An 18,149-nucleotide genomic window follows, 5' to 3' on the forward strand; every position below is an offset into this window, starting at 1 on the left:
CAGGTCCTCGTGACCCTAAATGCAGGATAAAGTGGTATAGAAGATGAGTGAGTGAGTAAAGTAGAATTTAGTACACATAATATGTATAACATTAAAACCACCCGCCTAATATTGAGTTGTTCCCTCTAATAATCCGTGTGTTCTGACACATTTCTGTAACAACTCTGATCTATAGTATGTCTTCCGTGTCGGCACGGTTTGTGTAGTGGTTGGCACGATTGCATTGCACCTCCTGGGTCCGGGTTTGATTCCCGCTTGATGGGTTTCCTCCGGGTACTCTAGTTTAATCCCACGGTCCTAAAATATGCAGGTTAGGCTAATTGGCGTTCCCCAAATTGCCTGTAGTATGAGTGTGTGTATGAATGTGTATGTGCCCTGCGATGGATTGGCACCCTGTCCAGGGTGTACCCTGCCTCGTGAGTTTGTCTTCTATTGTATCAGATGACATGAGCCAGCCTTTACTCACCACGTGGATCAGTGAGACTTGGTTACCCATGACCCTGTTCCTACTTCACCAGTTTTTCACTTTTGGATCACTTTTGGTATGTGTTGACAAGAAACATCCCTGAGTTGAGTTTAAGTTGCTCTGATTCACTCTCTGTACAATGCCAGCTGGAAGTGGGTAGGATATATTAGACAGCAAGTGAACAAAGTTGATGTGTTAGAAAGCAGAAAAAATGGGCAAGTACTGTATAAGGATTTGGTGACTCTGAATGGACTTCTTCTCTGCAGCAGAGGTAAGTTTTAGTCTTGCTTTCCTGGGATGGTCTTCATGAATGTCAGTTTCATTATGGTGCTGGATGGGTTTTGCAAATGCACTTAACAATACTGTTCTTGCAAAAACTATTGAAGATCAGCTGACCTTTATGTCTTCAAATTACAACTGATTGCTGTTGGTGTTACTTAATTAACTAATGTCATTAACTTGATGTTTTATTTACACTAACAGAAATTAGCACTATGAAAGAGGAACTTCTTAAAATGTAGGCGTGTAAAAGCCAGAAATGTTCTTGAGTAGCCTAGACTATTTCCTGACATAAGGCTTTTATATGATTTAAAGGGAAACACCAGTCTATAACACATGAAATATATTTACACTGACCAAAATTACACAATCCTGTACAATTGTAAACAATGTAACTGTTTGCTGTAATTTCCCACAGCTGGAACCAAGTGGCCAAACCTGTTCGAGAAACGCAGTACCTTTGTGCATAAGGTAAAGTCCATGCTGATGATGATCCCTGGACACTTTTTTGGAACGGAAATACTGACCGCATGCCAGGCCTCCTTGCCAAAAATCAGTCTGACTTAATACTCTTGAAATCTGGTGTAAGGCCGTCCCATATTAATTGAAATTAACATAACAGTTATAACACCATTTATAACATTTCCACATTATAATTCCTGGTTTAGGATTTAAAAAACTAAACCAAAAAAAAAACAAAACATGTACATTGGTGCGATTGGATGGTTGTCCACATAGTTCTGGCCAAATATTTACCTGCGTATTTTGATATGCTTTTGAAGGTTGGTGCCAATTTTTTTGTTGCTGATCTATTTGTGTTATTCCTGCGACAAGTTAATGGTTAGCGTTTGTGCTGATATCACACACGGCACTGAAGATGGCCTTTTTTTTTGGAACCTGACCTGTTAGAGCAGAGTGTACAGATACAGAGTGTACTACCACAGTTGGAGGTAAGAGAGATAGACCAAAGGACTACTGAGTTAGGTTACGTGAAATAATGGAATTACCAGGGACCACTTGATACACCTAGGTGTCAATTTTAATTAGCACTGTGATTTATTTAATATCACAATTTTATCGCTCGTCACAGTTCATACACTGGATGAGTTATGTTGCGTTTTCATAACAACAAAAACAACAAAGACATGTTTACTAGCAGTCTCGCAACATGCCATAACAGACTCTAAATTAGCCACTAACTGTTGATAAATAGTAGTATTAATCCAAACCAACTTTTTTTAATAGTGAAGTATATGAAGTATATGAAGTACATGCATTAACCTGAACTACAGTTGGCTACTTAAGTTTTAACCTTAGTATTACCACTAGCCACCAAATGTCATTTAGATTTCCTTTTGAGAACATTTCTTTAAAGAAACCAAATGAAAAAGGGTGGGTCAAACATGACCGAATAAAAGTTAAGTTTTAATCCAGTCCACTTAATTTAAAATCTGAAATTGTTTCATTAGAAATTGCAGGTTGTTCATTTGGGCTGTAGATGACCCATAAGCAATGTGTTTGAGCATGCAGAAAATACCTTTTAGATAAGTGCCAACAAACATTTAACAGTTTCATTTAAGACAATGATTAACTGATCCAATAATAAAAACAAGAAATGAGAAACTGAGGAAGGATAGAAGAGAAATGTACACAACAGTAGAGTCCAGTGCCCGTATTTACAAAGGTTCTTAGAATCCTCTCTGAGAGTTCCCATCATAGCTTAAAAAGTCCTTGCTGGGAGGAGTCCTAGACTATGTGATTTAGGAAACTTTTCAGAGCAACCTTTAGTAAGGAAAGTACAAAAACCTTTATCTTAGTGAGGAGGTGTGGTTGACCCCATTGCTAAGGATGATGCAGCAATTTAAGGACTGTGATTGGTTGATAAAAGAAAATCTGTAAAGGTCTTATAATGGTCTCTTTGTGAAAACAGAATATATGATCATAGAATAGACAGTGAAATCAATGTCTGTATATAAAGAAATTGTATAATCATGTATACAGGCTACTTTATGCAAAGTTTCTGGTATAGGCTCAATATCTTAATTAATTTAAACAGCCAAATGTTGAAAATATATCTACTTTTGAAGCAACCAACGTATACACAGTTACTATACTTAATTTCATACATTTATTTGCCATACTGATTTTATTACTTGCCATCCATTTCAGATTGATGGGAGCAAAATGACAGCTTTTACCAATTTACACAATTGCAGGACAGTCTATTTAAGTTGCACTTTTGTATGGAATGTAGTCAACAATCCAAGAGAGACAGAATGAAGGAAATCAACAAGAAAACCAAATTGGATAGAAGAGCATGTTTACTTTTAGTTTTACATTCAGAACCTGGAAAAGATTTCTTCTTTCCGCCATTTTGTCCTCTGCTATAGAAACTCTTAAGCCTCTTAAAAGTCCTCCTCTCTACACTTAATTTTTACCGTAGGAGCTTTTTAGCTTTGCAAGTAAATCAGAAGTTTAAATGTTGCAACAGAAAACAACCTCAAACTTTAAGAGGTGATCTTTATTTTTGACCCAGACTACAAAGAATATTACAATTGAATTATAAAAAAAAAACAGAACATACTTTAAGATCTTGAAACAAATCGCAATATTATAGAAAGAACATTGATGTAGTTTTCCTCAACTACTCAAACAAAAAATACACTTTAGGCAATGTGCAGCAACACAAATGATCATGCCAATGAAACATTATACAAAATCTAAAAACAGGCGTCTTATACAGTGCTTTCAATCTGACACCATGGTAAAGTCTCAAAGGACAGAGCACAACAGATTTGCAACCATAAGCCTCTTAGGTGCTCACTGAACGTCAATAATAGCAGTCTGTGGTGCTAAGCATACATATCCTCACGGTCAGCATTGTAGATCTCACCCTCCTGCAGCGACGCAAAGTTGAGGAAGTGAGAAGGCCGATGAACCTCGTGATAAAACTCTTTCGGGTTCGACAGCTGCAGCTCGTATTTCATATTGGGGTCGTGCCGAACACCTGTAACAGAGAAAAGGGGGAAATAATAAATAACTTAGAAAATAAAAACTATTCCCTTCAAAAAAGAACCACCGTGTTTTAAATAATTGTTTACAATTTTAGGCTGTTAATTTTGTGCTCACCCATGAAATTGTAGTTCCAGGAGACTTGGCCAGGCACCATGAAGAACCCGAGGAAGCGATCAGACAGCAGCATCTGCACCCTTTCATAATGAGAGGGCAAGTAACCCTTGGGGTTGTTGCCCTTATCTGTGTTCTGTCTGCCCCACTCATATCCACTAGGAGTCAGCTTATAGGCAGTCAATGTACAGGAACCTGGAGTAAAACTATGCAAGAGAAAACAATAATCAATTAATCAAATCACTGGCATCATTTGCGCAGGAGCTAAAAATCCAACTGACTGATCAATGGAAACTGAAGGCATATATACAGTTAATTCAGAACTAAGTAAACTGAATGAGGCCAATCTGATCAAATAACCAAAGTCATCAAATATTATATAAAAATACTGGTTTACATAAAATTGTGCTTAACAGCTAAGCAATTACCACAATTTAACAAAATCAATTACTAGTCGACAATAATGATCATCTGTGTACCTGCAAGTGATAATGATGGTCTTTTCGCCATCCCAGGATGGATTATCAGCCATGACTTTAGCATGTGTGGTGACATCCTGAGGCGACAACTGAGGTGATTCATTTGGTTGAGTGTGGATCCAACCAAGCGGCTCCATTTCCTATTAAAAAAAAAAAACAGGAGGACAGTTTTCTAAGATTGGAGAAACAATGCTGCTGTGGCATCAATAGAATATGGATATCATAAATCTTTATGATAACACAACTAAAGAAAAGGGACAGACCTTGAGATATTCATGCTGTGGCAGCTGATTGGGGAGGTGGACAGTTTGATGAGTGCCCCATTGAGGCACCATGACAATGCAGCGAATTTCTTTCACCTGTGGGTTATCTGGAGGACTTGTGCCATACAGATAACCAGCAATCTGTAGGGGGAAAAAAAAAAGAAATAAATAATGCTACAGAGAGAAAGTGAAAAGCCTAGAAAACATCAAAAATGTAACTTACTTGCGCACGCAAGTCAGAGATGCAGATAAACTTCTTCAGGACATTCTTAGGCAGAATGTAAGTGTATCCAGTTTCTTTAATGTCATCAGAAGATACGTAGATGTGGTTGGTACGTAAGTGCAAGTTTGCTGCAGAGATTGCCCTAAAAATGAGAGAGGTGTGCATACAGTGCATCAGTAAGAAAACAGGGCATACACTGCTGTACAGAGTGAATGACGATACAATGGAATATCTTGAATAGTCTTTTCCTACCTGACTCTCCATTCAGTCTTTGAGGAGAAGGTTTGTGTCTCGTAGTTGCTTGTGGTGGACGTAATGATTTCATCTCCGTGCTTGTTAACGGTGCGAGTCTGCGTAGCTGTCAGCTGAGACTGCTCTTTAGTCTGCTTTTCAATCTCAGCAATCTGCTGCCTCTGCTGTGAGGGAGCAGAAATCTCCATACCCAAAATGATGTCCCTTATCTCAGACTGTGTCAGAGAAGCCACGTTCACACTGGAGAAAAGAGAAAGAAACTTACAGCACACCGTTTTTCCATTTTATCTTAAATTTATCAAAATGTACCATTAAAAAAAAAAAATTTTTTCCTTTTTTTTTTTATTACAAGCCTTGCAGTGATTTTTTATCCTCTGACCTGGGGAGCTGACTTACTTGTTCTTTTTGCCATAGTCCGCCAAGATGAGATCTTTTAGCTGCACCTCCACCTTGATCCACTCCTCGTCCGTCAGAGTGGGCCAGATGTGATGCGGCTCAGTGATGGTGGTTTTGTCAGGCTTCAGGATCACCTTCGCACGATCGTTGTTCACGTGGAGGGCTCTCAGGATCAAGATCAGACGTGAGAAGGCCTAAACAGGAATGGCACATCATTTTAAGTGGAGCAACAGCCATCAAATAGCCCTTTAACATATTTCTGTTAAAAGTCTAACAAACAAAAATTTATATATATATATATTAAATTAACTTACAGTGTAAGAAGAAATGGTCTTCAGCCAGTCATCGTACAGATTGAACAGGACCATCTGTGGCTCAGTGGCCTTTAGAATGAGGTCCCCAAACTTCTCCACCTTTAGACAGGCCTGGAATGGCAGCTGAAGCTCAGAGCCTTTGATGACAATGTTGGGGAAATCCAACAAGTGCACCTAGAGAGAGAGAGAGAGAGAGAGATAAAAAAAGAATAATTGATAAATGATAAAAATGAATAATAAATAAATGGCACACATTACATTATTCAAGGACATCTCAATTTAAAATCAGTTATTGCTATCTCACCTCAAGAGGATCCAACATCCCTTTCCTGGTCACGATGATCTGCTTGGGCTGCTCTTCAACAGGCAGTGATCGAATAAGCGCAGCCACTTCCTCAGCAGTTTTCCATTTGGCCAACTACAACAAAAATCAGTTTAGAGCAACTTTGATAACTGGTGACAAAAGGTTAAAAAAAAAAAATTAAATTAAATCCTACCTGTCCCAGACGCTTCTGTCCAGCCCACACAGATGTGTGAATGATCTTTAAGAAGAGCTGCCCAGTTCTTGGATTGAAGATGAAAATGGCCCCGTTGATGGGTTTTGTCGTCAAGTTGCCCTCAAAGGTCTTTAATGGAAAGACATCATGGTGAGCACAAAGACAATTAAAATGTGTTAGTTATGGCCACAACATACAGAGTGCACTTGGGAGGCTATAAACTCAACCTTGTGAATGGTGACACGGTACACGTTGGTGTCATCCACAAACCAGATGATCTGATTGGAGAAAAGTTCTCCGTAATTCTGTGAGGACAGGTAGGGCTCAGTGGGCTCTGACGAGTAGAGCTGCAGACCCTTACGGATGCGCTCCCTCAGTACATACAAGGCAGGGTTGGCCTTCATGATCTTCGCCATAGCCTGCTGGATCAGAGGCTTGCTGCCAGGGAACCAATTTCCATACGCACTGCATGGATGTACAGATCAAATTTAGGTTAGAATAGCAAGTCCAAAACAGCTTAACATGGATGAATTTAAAGAGTACACCAAGAAAATACTGACCTGTGTAGATTGTATGCCAGATCAATAGCAACTAGCACCCCAGTAGGGGATGGGTAGATACTCATGTTATCTGTGGTGTAGTCCAGAAATTTGGCCCTGGCATATCTCTCAATGTCATGCGAGTCATAGTCTCCCCATCTGAGCTGAATGTCAATCCAGTACTTCTGAGTGGTTGTGCTGTCCATAACATCCCTGTCACAAGCAAATGCAGTAAAAAATTAAAACATGCTAGACATAATCAACAATCTAATGTTAATAAACCACATGGTCAGAGTTTGAGGTCATACTTGGAGTCAGCAAGCAGTGATGGTCTTGAAACATTCCACTTGTAGGAAGCAAAAAGCAGAATATCTGCACAAGAGGAGTTCATCTTATAAGACTTCCTAGGATGGATGGTTTCCTTCTGGACAGTTTCAATCTCAAGAGCATCCAGTTCTTGGTCAAACACCTTCATATAACAAATAATGTCAATGAAGGTTCAAGTGTAAATAGTTTAGCAAATAAATCACTTTTACAGTATTGCTTAATCTTAAGACACTCTGTACCTGACACAGATCCATGACAATGCTCTCATGAATCTTCTGCCACAAGTGAGCTCTGAAGATCTGGATCAAGGAGATCTTGAGGGTGGGAATTTTGCCATGCATGAAGATTCCAGTGAGATCCAACTGCACCTGGAAACCCACGTATACCTAAAAAAAAAAAAAAAAAAAAAAAAAAAAAGAGAGAAAGGAAATGAGCAATAGCTATAAAACTGAAGAGAAGAGACAAGAACTATAGCAAGATTGTACGCATACGTTCGCTCTGTTGATTGTGGGAGACCACCACAAAGTGAATCGTCGATTGGGGATCTGATTTAGACCAGATCTCTGGGCATTGGTCAGTTTTTTCCATTTCATGGACTCCTCAAAACCACTGGCCTTTTCCCTAGAAAGGGAGAAAAAGAAGGGGGAAAAAAAATGGGGGGGGGGAACCATGGTTACAATATAATCCTAATAAAGTATTAAGATAAACAAGTCTAAATTCCCCAAAAGAAAATTTTTCTTAGGACAAGCAGCAACTCTAACCAGAAAAGACCCTCCCAGGTGGGAAAGTATGTCCCCTTGAACAAAGTGTGCTCCAAAATTCCTTCCACTCCTCCTAGTGCTTGGATCATGTCTGTGCGGTAGTTGTTCAAATTCCACAATTTTCCATCGTGTCTCTGGTGAGTCCACCAGAACGGATTTTGCTTTAGCACCTGGGAACACATCAGATCAACAGATTTTTTAATTACAGATATTCAGATTACATATAAAAAATATTATTATCTGAATAAAAGGGTTTTAACCTGATACTGTTTGAAGTCTGTTCGGACTCTCCAGCCCTTGTCATAGGCCAGTGTGTGCCTGTCTTTTTGGAACAAGGTGTTGATACGAGGAATGCCCCTGTCCCAAGAATCCTCCAAATCCTCCAGGGTCAAACGCCTTTTGGGTAACAACACAAATTTTATTCCAAGCACAACAAAGAAAAGATATTCATTTACATTTAATAATTTAATTTATGAGATTAAATAAATTTGTAAGTTTCTACCTGTTCTGGGCAATGGCCTCCTGTCTCTTGAGAGCATACTCAGCCCAGACTCTCTGAGAGTCGATGAACTCACTCTCCCATGGCTGGATGTAGCGGTACAGATTGGGAATCAACTGATCCTCCTCATGACTCATACCAGAACGGAAGTGAGTGATGCCCACGTCTGTCTGTTTTGACCACCTGATAATACAAACAAAAAATATATATTTACTGATCATACAAACTTTTTTCAGATTTGTCTGGATGCCTCTGCTGATGCACCAGCCTAAGACAAATATTCAGTTATACAAAAATTACCTCAGGTCAGACTGCGGGATGAGCACATGACCCATGGAAAGCATGCCCAGACCTCCTAACTCTTTGGGGGTGTAGAAGACAACAGGAGGGAAACGGCTAGGCATTTTGGAGTTAAGCCCAATCTTAATACGGGTCTGGATCTTATTTTCGCATTTCACCAAGAGGTCCAGGAGCTCCTGAGTGTTAACCACAGCCTCACGGAAATAGGTCATCAGACCAATCAGAGCTGTGTTCCATTTGTTCACGATCTGATAAGGACAGAAAAAAAATTAACACAATAATAGCACAATTGAGAACTTTACTAATACTATAAATATGTGATTAGGGTTATGGTATTTTTTCCCCTTCCTTCATTCAATACCTTGGTGAAAGTGGTGGATCCAGAGGCCATGAGAATCTGTCGCACTCTGTTATGGAACCTCTGCATTGATTCATCATCCACTCGCAGAAAGCACTGGGCTGTCCTTTCCTTAGTCACCTGCAAACAAATATACAAAGATAAGAGTTAGCCAAACCATAGCCTTTAAAACGTTATTGAATGTTACTGCAAGTTTAAAAAAAGTATTAGTTTTCTGACCTCATTCTGTAGGTTCCACACTCCATCCTTGTGGGTGAACTCCTCATAACTGGTGCGGCACTTGGGCAGGATGCGGCACTCAAATCCACACATGTTGAAGAGCAAGTTAGGGTTATCTTTACTGTACACTGACACAAAGCTGTTCTCCCATTGTATAGTCGTCACAGAGCGTGGAAGACGATTCTTAATGTCCCAGAACACAGCACGGCCCCTTGACAAGTCACAGGAAAGTGGACATGAGCATCACAGTATAAACAAATGTAAGGAATTAAGTGTACAAAAGTAAAAGTGGCAAAGGGTGCGTAAAAAAGCGTTACTGTCTTAACACGTACAGGTTAACATCATGCTTCATCAGTCTCATCCTAGCATCTCTGGGCCAGCACTTCTTATTGTTGTAGCCTACAATGTTCTCGTTATTGGGATCGGGGTGTTCAGTCAGGTAGCGCTGGATCAGATCCCTGGCTTCATCAGCAGAAAACCTGAGAAAACAAGTATACTCTTAAACTCAAGTCCCTATTCATTACATTTACTTAGCAATCCTGGGTATACAGGTTTTCTGAAATGCCAGGAACCAACAAGAGTAAAATCATATAAACTTAATTTTGTATTCATTATACACAACATACGTTCTACATGTTGACTCTTGCAGCATTTTTACAGCCACCATATCTTTTGATTTTGTTTGTTTGGTTGTTTTTTTGGCACATTACGCTCCACAAAGCTTTTAAATGCTCAAGCTTTTTTTTGGGTGGGGGTTGGTCAACAGGTGACACTGACCTGAAGAACATGTGTATGCGGTCGATGTATCTGCAGTACAGACGAATGGGGTGGGCACTCTCGGTAACACTGTCCTGGAAGCTGAGAAAATCGTTGGGCATTTGTGGAGGTCCAGCCATCTCGCTGGCACGGTGAAGACCCAGAACGAGCAGGTCCATCACCAGTCCATAGTACTGCACAATGAAGGAGGCAAACTGCAGGCCCCTGATGATGCCGTACGAGTTGGTGTGGTTCATGTCCTAGAGTAAGGCAAGAATAAGCTAATCACACACAGGTGATATTTTTGTCCAGTACAGATTTGCATTATAATGCAAATCAGTCCATTTACATGAACATATTTTACTATTTTTTTCTATTTATAAATTACATGCATTTGCTTACGATAAAAGTTTACACCATACATGTTTCAGATAAGTCATTTTCATAAAGAAATTATATTTTTCTGCTCAGGTCTGTTTGGTAAAGTCCCATAGGAGCCCTATTTGAGACTCAGAAAATAAGATTGGGATTTATTAACTACACTTTCAGACATACTTTTTAATATTTGAAAACTGAATCCAAAGTTCAATGGTTAAAACTCATTTTAGAAACTACCTATTCAAACAGAGTTAGCTGCCTGAAAGATTTTTAAATACATGAATCTTATTACAATTTCTTCCAACAGGTCTAATGTTCAGATAATGTGACACCGATTAAAAAAGCGAATTATTTAGTTTTCTAGGTGACGGACCTTGTAGTTAATGACCACGTTGTTCTTTGCCGTCATATAATCAGCAATGTTGTGGTCGACGATAAGACGCAGAAGCCTGTTAAGCAGCGTCAAGTCGATCTTTTCATACATCTTCTCATAGCGTGACTCCAGCATGACGTTACACTCTCCCTCGGTGGTCTCCCACACATCTTGCAGGTTGTTGATTCCTAAAAGCAAAAGACAGAGGAGTTGAAATTCCAAGGTCACGGCTGCGTTATCAATGACCAACACCTGCCTGTAACCATATGTAACAACGATCTCTCACCTTGGCACCACTTGTATACCAGCAGTGGAGGTGGCTCTGTGTCAGCAGGTTTGATCCAAGGTGGGAAAAGCCTGCGTTTGTCAGCTTCATACCACAAGTACTGATCCAGGTAAGCATCTGTGATCTTCTCCAAAGGTTCCACATCATACACAGGCACTAGGTGACTGTACAGGTCCATGAACTCAATGCCCACCTGGGGAAATCAGACACAGCACTTGAAACAGTAGGACAAGGTAAATCACAGAGACTGAAAGGCTCGACACCGTCTCAGTGCTGTGCTTATGCATGTTCACATGTTTACCTCCTTGAATGCTCTTTGAGTGAGGAGATGACGCTTGATCCTGGACAGAGCCTCGTGAGGATTGTCGTACGCCTGCTCAATCAGACCCAACTCTTCACGCTGAGACTGATTCAACCTTGACTTCACACTAATACACACAAAACGGGATATTAGAGGCCACTTAAGCATGAAATAACATTTATGTGAAAGACCACAATCAGTGCTGTGTAGTATCTGCTAGGGTGTCTTGTTGGAGAAGTCTGCAATCACCTGTAGGCCTCTTTGAGCCTCTCCAGAGCCAGGATGAGCAGCTTGGTGTCATGTTTGTATGACAGAGGGGGAAAAGGAATCGGGGAGAAGCGTCGGCTCTCCAGCCAGTGCACTGTGGTTGTGTAGATAGCCACTGCCTCTTCAGCAGTGATGTATGGTCCATCCTGAGAGAGACCAATTCAAGAATGATACTGCAGCTACATTTATTCTTTCCTGAAGGGCAAGTTACAGTATACACGAACTAGGTTCTTACCTTTAGGTAGTTGTGTTGTCTCTCCTGCTCAGCCTTCAGGTAGAGTCGTGTGAGACGGCCAAGGTTTTTCTTGCAGACAGTTTTGTCCACAGTTGCTCCTCGCCTGATTCGCTCTCGGTTGTAATGAGCTGTATTGGTCCACCAGTCAGCTTTGGCCTTGACATATCTCAAGATCATGTTTTCAATGGGGGTCGGAAGCCCTGGAACCTGTAAAGGAAAACGATACAATCTAAATGCATGATTTATTTTTTTTAATTTTGTTTAGCGCTGTAGATATCAATAAAACAAAAGCAATCCAAGACTGCTTACATACAAGCTAGATTAAAAACTAAAGATATACCTTCCAGGGAATGTTTGCCTTCCAACACCTCCAAGACTCACTGAGATGCTGCAGAATGGTCCTGGCCTTGTTCTGTTTGATTCCCTCAGGCATCATGTCCAGGATGTCATGCATCACAGCCGCTCTCAGCTCTAAGTCAAAATGAGACTCCACACGCTGTTTGGTCACGGTCTTTGCAACTCCCTTGGAGTGACGACCTGAAAAGAGACATAATTTACTATAATTTATTTTCCCTTACTAACAAACTTTTAGGTGTTACTTACATTTTATAAAGCAACTTGACTTGTGGTTTCACAAATTAATTTTGTTTACCTTCGAACTGTCTGGCCAACAGGTTGCCAAGCCACCTCTCCAGCAGGGGTGTGATGCCCCTCATAAAGAAGAGCCACACCCGCCACCCAGGGGCCCAGAAGCCACAACCTGGACCCTTGCCAACTGGACCCTAAAAAAAAAAAAAAAAAATCCCTCTCATTTAATCCTAAAAAATATATTGAAATCAGCTCTACAGTCTTTAGTCCTAAGTGTTTTAGGTTTACTTACTGTGTTGAAGCGATAGTAAATTAGATGTTTCAAGTCCTTGCACATCCTGATCTGCCTCATCAACTTGTACTTGTACCGATACATGCCAGTCAGCTGACCAACATGTGCGAAGATATACTGCAGTCCATCTGCCAACTACAAAGAACCAAAACATCCATAATTAAAACATCCATAATATTATAATTAATAATAATGGGTAATATCTGAGATCTATTTGTGTAGGTTTAGTTAAATAATAAGTAGTAGTACCTGGAATGCATCAACATTCCCCAGTCTGTACTGCACGTGGCTGTCCACAACCAGTTTGCTCAGACGAAGAACCTCACGACACAAGTGGAACGCATTCCCGAAACGGGACTTTTTACGCTCCTATGGAGTTGGGGCAATAATTAATTGACATTAGCAAAAGGATATACTTGACAAACAGATTAATGCTGCGTGTCGATTTAAGCAATCATCTTTAAAAATTCTAGTTTATTTCAGACAAACCCAGACTTCACTTACTTTTGTGGTGAGTGTTTTCACAGGCTTCAAGTTGAAGTTGTAGTCCAAGTGCAGGTAGTTGAGGTTCTTTCTGTGAATCAGCAGGTTCAGCATGTTGTAACCCTGTCGGCAAACCTGGAGCCCCACCTCCACCCAGTCCAGCTTTGTTGACTGAAAGAATTTAGTGGCCTTGAAGGAACGGAAAAGGTACCTGTGGACAGACAAAAATAACTTGTGTACAGGCATAAAAAAACTTAAAAGAACAAATGCCTTGTGCAAAAAAAAAAAAAAAAAATAAAAATAAATACACAGTATGCAATTATAAAATAACTCACCTCTTCTTCTGTGCTTTTGGTGGTCTGTGTTTTAGAGCATTGAGAACGTAGTACTTCAGAAGCTTCTGATAAGAGACACGTACTTTTACGGGCTGCCCTGCAGGACAATGCTCACGATACCTAAAGAAAGTGTAAAAATAAACAAAAATATAACGTATATAATGTTTGAATAAAAACAACTCCAGTGAACCATAGGTTGGCATAGTGCTTAGAACTCACCAGTTCTTAATGAGAGGAACATCGATGGCACGACGGGTTCTCCCTGACCGCAAGTTGAACGGACGAGGTGCCCACAATAGAGCAATTCCGTTGGCTGTGTTGTCAGTATACAAAGGTGTCTCTTTGAGGAAAGGCTCCACATACTCAGGAAGTTCAAACTCCTCATCATCATCAGGCAGTGGCTCCTGGCTCTAAAGACAACAAGTAACACAATCCTGAATTATGAGCTTTATTTATAAGGGTGATCAAAACCTATTAATCTCTACAGAAAGAAATAACCATCATAAAGACAACAAATCTAATCCATTTTAATGTTAACTAAACCAAAAGACCAGACCACACCAAGCTGATTAAATGAACCTTTACAATTAAAGTTACAGCCCCTAAACAACTTGCATTTATATTTGTATAAATCACCATAAGGATCACTCACTCACTCATCTTCTATACTGCTTTATACTGTATTTAGTACACCCTGGACAGGGTGCCAATCCATTGCAGGGCATTCACACATACACACACTGACACACTCATTTACACTCTATGGGCAATTTGGGAACACCAACTAGCCTAACCTGCATATCTTTGGACTGTGGGAGGAAACCAACCATGACGGGACCCTGGAGGTGCAAGGCGACAGTGCTAACCACTACACTACCAGCCTGCCACCATAACGAAATAAATTCACAATCTAATAATGTAATGATATCCGTTTGTAACGCAAACATCTGATACATAGGATGTTTCCATCATGAAAAACTAATTTAATTATGTAAAACTTAAGCTTTTGGTTAAAAAAAAATTTGTTTTGGCATTTTTCTTACTTTAACTGAGTGTCTGTGAGAGATAGGGTTGATGAGTGGGTCAAAGTAGAAGGCTGGCAGATCAGGATCTTCAGTCTTGATGAACACCACGTTAGGTGTGTGGTACCTGGGTAAGAATCAGTCATTAGTGGATTACAGTGCTGCACAATTAATCACATAAAAATCAAAATTGCAATATGGACCTGTGCAATTTATTATAAAAATCTGCAATTTATTACAAGGAATATTTTCATAGTTGGGAAATTATATAGTTTTTCAATAAGGGGCATGTATTTTTTTTTTTTTATAATTTTCAATTAATAACTGAATATTGGTAAACACAAATTTAAGAGCATTTGTCCAATTATTTGATGCTTCTTAAACCAATGCTGACAGTCAAACTTTGAAAATAATACTTACCAGGTGAGGTGCACATGATGGGGAAGGTTGTTGTACAAGTACGGAAAAGCAATCTTGTACTCTGTCCTAATAGGCTGTCTGATGATGATCTTGTTTATGTCATTGAACTCATTCCAGTCTTCATCCCTGTAGTAACACAAAGCAGATAATGTTAAATCAACAGCTTACCAAGTAAACTGCTCCCCATAATACAGGATGACAAAGTTGATAAAATCACTTACTGTAAATTGATGTCTCTAACAAGGGGTTCAAATTTGGGTCCTCCAGGAATGGCCATGTTCAGTGCCTTTGAAGTAAAGAAGGCCTTCAGGTCAAACAGGTAGAAATAGTTCCTGTCCACCAAGTCGGTAAGCAGCTGATTGGCCAACCGATACAGTGTCGACATCATGGGCAAACTGAACTGCCAACGTCTGTATGTAGTTCCATTCACGTACCTGCAAGAGAAAATAAACAAGAAAAGGCCAATTAGACAGGGCCTACTCAAGAGGCAATAATTTTTTTTATTGTCTTTTACTCACTTAGTTGTATCCTTCAGGGGCTGATGCTCATATAACCACTCAGCCACAGAGCTGTCCTCGTCAGCGTCCAACTCCATTTGAATGGCCTCCAGAGGCTCCACATCGAGGATGTTATCTGCATAATCTAGGGGAGGCTCTTCATCATCGAAGGGAGGGAAACGCATACGCTTGAAATGTCGCCTGTCTCGTTTCTCACGTCGCATCATGATCCACATTGTACTAATTTTAAAAAAGGGAAGTTAGCAATTAAAAGACGTCAAGATTTAGCATCTCTACCACAATGAAAACATGCACAGTACAAAATTTTATTGAATTAGAGTATGCTCTCACCCCCATTGTGCGATGTAGACCGGCTCAATGACCCAGGGAATTTCATTCACAAAGGAAATGGCCCCTGTGATGTGGTAAAGCACTGGGACATCCCTGATCTGCTCCCAGGGCATGGGCATGTTCTCCAGCAGCTTGAGCACTGCGTGAGGCATGTATTTCAGAGCTCTACAGACAAAAATGAAACAAAATGTCACAAATTCTAAAATATTATTGAATTTTTGGTAATTCTCATATCAACTGTCCCAGACATTTTGTACAAATGACTGAAACATGATACACAAGACACTAAATATTCTTTAGGTAACTGATAATTGGCCCAAAAATAAATTCAAATAACTAAACTGTTTTCAGGCAAAAAATAAAATAAAAAGGTAAACTGATTTAATAGAACCAACAATCAATTCCACTATATTAACAAGATTAGTCAATCCATTTCTTTACAGGTGGTGGGATTTATTCTGATTTACCCAAGGTAGACTCTTTTGTCATGACGGAACTTCCTGTTGGTCATGTCTCCATGGTCCCTGATAATTTTGCGCACATGTTCAGGAGGCATGTCCTCCTTCTGAGTGTCCACAAACCCGAATTTCCTCTTCTCAGAGTAGCGCTTTGCCTGCAGCTGCTGCCATTTTCGGGCTATTAAAAAATAAAAATTAAAAATAAATAAATAAATTAAAAAAAAGTGAGCAATTAGCATGAATGAAACAATTCTTTATTATTTGGAGCAGTGCTGTGGTATTTAATCAACTTTGCAACTGAACCAATCTTTTCTTTGTTTTTGATTCAGAATTTGAGATAATCTTGCAAATATTGGACACTCTAAAATTGATGAATTCTTCAATTATGCAAGAGAATCACTTCAATTATTACAGTTTATGAGCAGTTGGTGAAACTACTGGACTGGACGAGAGTTTGGCACAAAAAGACAGTCACTTTGTACACAAGAAATGACATTTAAACTACCAACACAAGGCAAACAGCATTTGAGTGTTTATTAGGTATTTTTGGCAGTTTTTAGGAATTTTAAGTAAGAAAGTAAGAAATATAACTGCTTGAGATAAATCACAATGATGCACAAAAAATTTAATCAAATGGAACATGAAAAAAAGGAAATCTGAGGTCTTCACCTTTCTCTTGCAGTTTCTCCTCAGTCATGTAGTCAGGAACAGGAGCAGGAGGAGGAACACCCGGTGGCATCCCACCTGGGACGCCTCTGTACGGAAACGCAGCTGCCATGGCAGCCTCTGTAGGATACAAACAGCAAAATATTTATGACTTTAGCTACAGCAGGATGGGAGGACACACGAGTTCAACAAAACAGTACATAAAATGTTATTTAACTGCATCAGTGTGTAGATGTGAATGCAACCTCTAAACAAGCAGTGTAATTTACCTTAACACCACAATCTCAGCAAATTAATACCTAATGTTCAGAAATGAATATATACACACACACTCTGATTTTGATAACTATGACTATAAGCATCAGCAATCACAAGTATGAGATAGAAATCCAAAGTACAAATCCATTCACAAGCCTTTCAACTTGGGCTAGTAACTATTACTAGCTAGCAACAATAAGCATCGGCTTGCTACTGGAAAATCTACTAAAGAGCAGGGCTTCTGTACAGCTTTATAATACCCATGTAATAACAAATCTTACAATTAATACACATACACATTAAAACAGACATAATGTGAACTATCTGGTTGCTTAAGCAGTGAAATGCCCTGCATTGGCTAGCACAATACAGCACCGTACGATATTCAACAATGCTAGCTAGCTAGCTTAGCTACTTAGCTTCCAACTCATACTGCACAGTATAATAAATACCAAGTACTGTTGCTTGCAAACAGTGAAATAAAACACATTAATACTTATGAATACGTCTTACTTTATTTTAAACCAGTTCTTTCCACTGCGTCCGGCTCTCTACAGTTTTTTGCTCGGCTCTGCAGAATGGCGCACAAGGTAAACGACTCCACACGTTGTGCGTAAAAAACTGCAATACACCAACGTGGAGTACGTACTCTGTGAGCGCAACGTATGTAGAACTGCCTAGGACGAACAGAAAGTACGTAAGTCGAGGGCCCGGGCTTTACACCGGAAGTGAACTAGTGCAGTTTCTGTTTTTCCGTGTGTTTAAAAGTCGTCATACAGTCCCGATCAAAAGTTTAAGACCACTTGAAAAATGGCAAAAAAATCATATTTTGCATGGTTGGATCTTAACAAGGTTCCAAGTAGAGCTTTAACATACAACAAGAAG

General features: G+C 39.7%; 1 protein-coding gene across 1 annotated transcript; it reads right to left on the reverse strand.

Annotated features, from left to right (window-relative positions):
• Positions 1–3,248: 3,248 nt before the first annotated feature.
• prpf8 (pre-mRNA processing factor 8) lies at positions 3,249–17,912 on the reverse strand. The gene is made up of 43 exons (XM_053507249.1): positions 17,778–17,912; positions 17,010–17,126; positions 16,350–16,518; positions 15,883–16,047; positions 15,553–15,771; positions 15,256–15,468; positions 15,035–15,160; positions 14,636–14,741; positions 13,812–14,002; positions 13,593–13,712; positions 13,279–13,468; positions 13,024–13,143; positions 12,775–12,909; positions 12,547–12,676; positions 12,235–12,431; positions 11,895–12,101; positions 11,642–11,805; positions 11,393–11,519; positions 11,092–11,284; positions 10,806–10,993; positions 10,076–10,314; positions 9,631–9,777; positions 9,299–9,509; positions 9,083–9,199; positions 8,722–8,969; positions 8,425–8,604; positions 8,183–8,318; positions 7,923–8,092; positions 7,653–7,782; positions 7,401–7,547; positions 7,143–7,303; positions 6,856–7,047; positions 6,523–6,760; positions 6,296–6,424; positions 6,103–6,216; positions 5,799–5,972; positions 5,485–5,678; positions 5,089–5,328; positions 4,837–4,978; positions 4,614–4,754; positions 4,351–4,490; positions 3,875–4,077; positions 3,249–3,752 (listed from the first exon to the last, which is right to left on the reverse strand). The coding sequence occupies exons 2-43, from the start codon at positions 17,116–17,118 to the stop codon at positions 3,598–3,600; spliced, it is 7,017 nt and encodes a 2,338-aa protein (XP_053363224.1). The 5' UTR covers positions 17,119–17,126; positions 17,778–17,912; the 3' UTR covers positions 3,249–3,597.
• Between the last annotated feature and the right edge of the window lie 237 nt (positions 17,913–18,149).

The sequence above is a fragment of the Clarias gariepinus genome, chromosome 11, assembly GCF_024256425.1.
Source record: "Clarias gariepinus isolate MV-2021 ecotype Netherlands chromosome 11, CGAR_prim_01v2, whole genome shotgun sequence".
Classification (NCBI taxonomy): domain Eukaryota; kingdom Metazoa; phylum Chordata; class Actinopteri; order Siluriformes; family Clariidae; genus Clarias; species Clarias gariepinus.

Bases quoted from the DNA above. Each gene is read 5' to 3' on its own strand.
- prpf8 (XM_053507249.1), bottom strand. From the start codon at position 17,118: ATGGCAGCTGCGTTTCCGTACAGAGGCGTCCCAGGTGGGATGCCACCG. The intron at 8,970-9,082 runs GTATTGAATGAA...TGTCCTTATCAG, and splicing joins GATCCACCACTTTCACCAAG to ATCGTGAACAAATGGAACAC. The intron at 8,093-8,182 runs GTTAAAACCCTT...ATGTGTTCCCAG, and splicing joins CAGACTTCAAACAGTATCAG to GTGCTAAAGCAAAATCCGTT.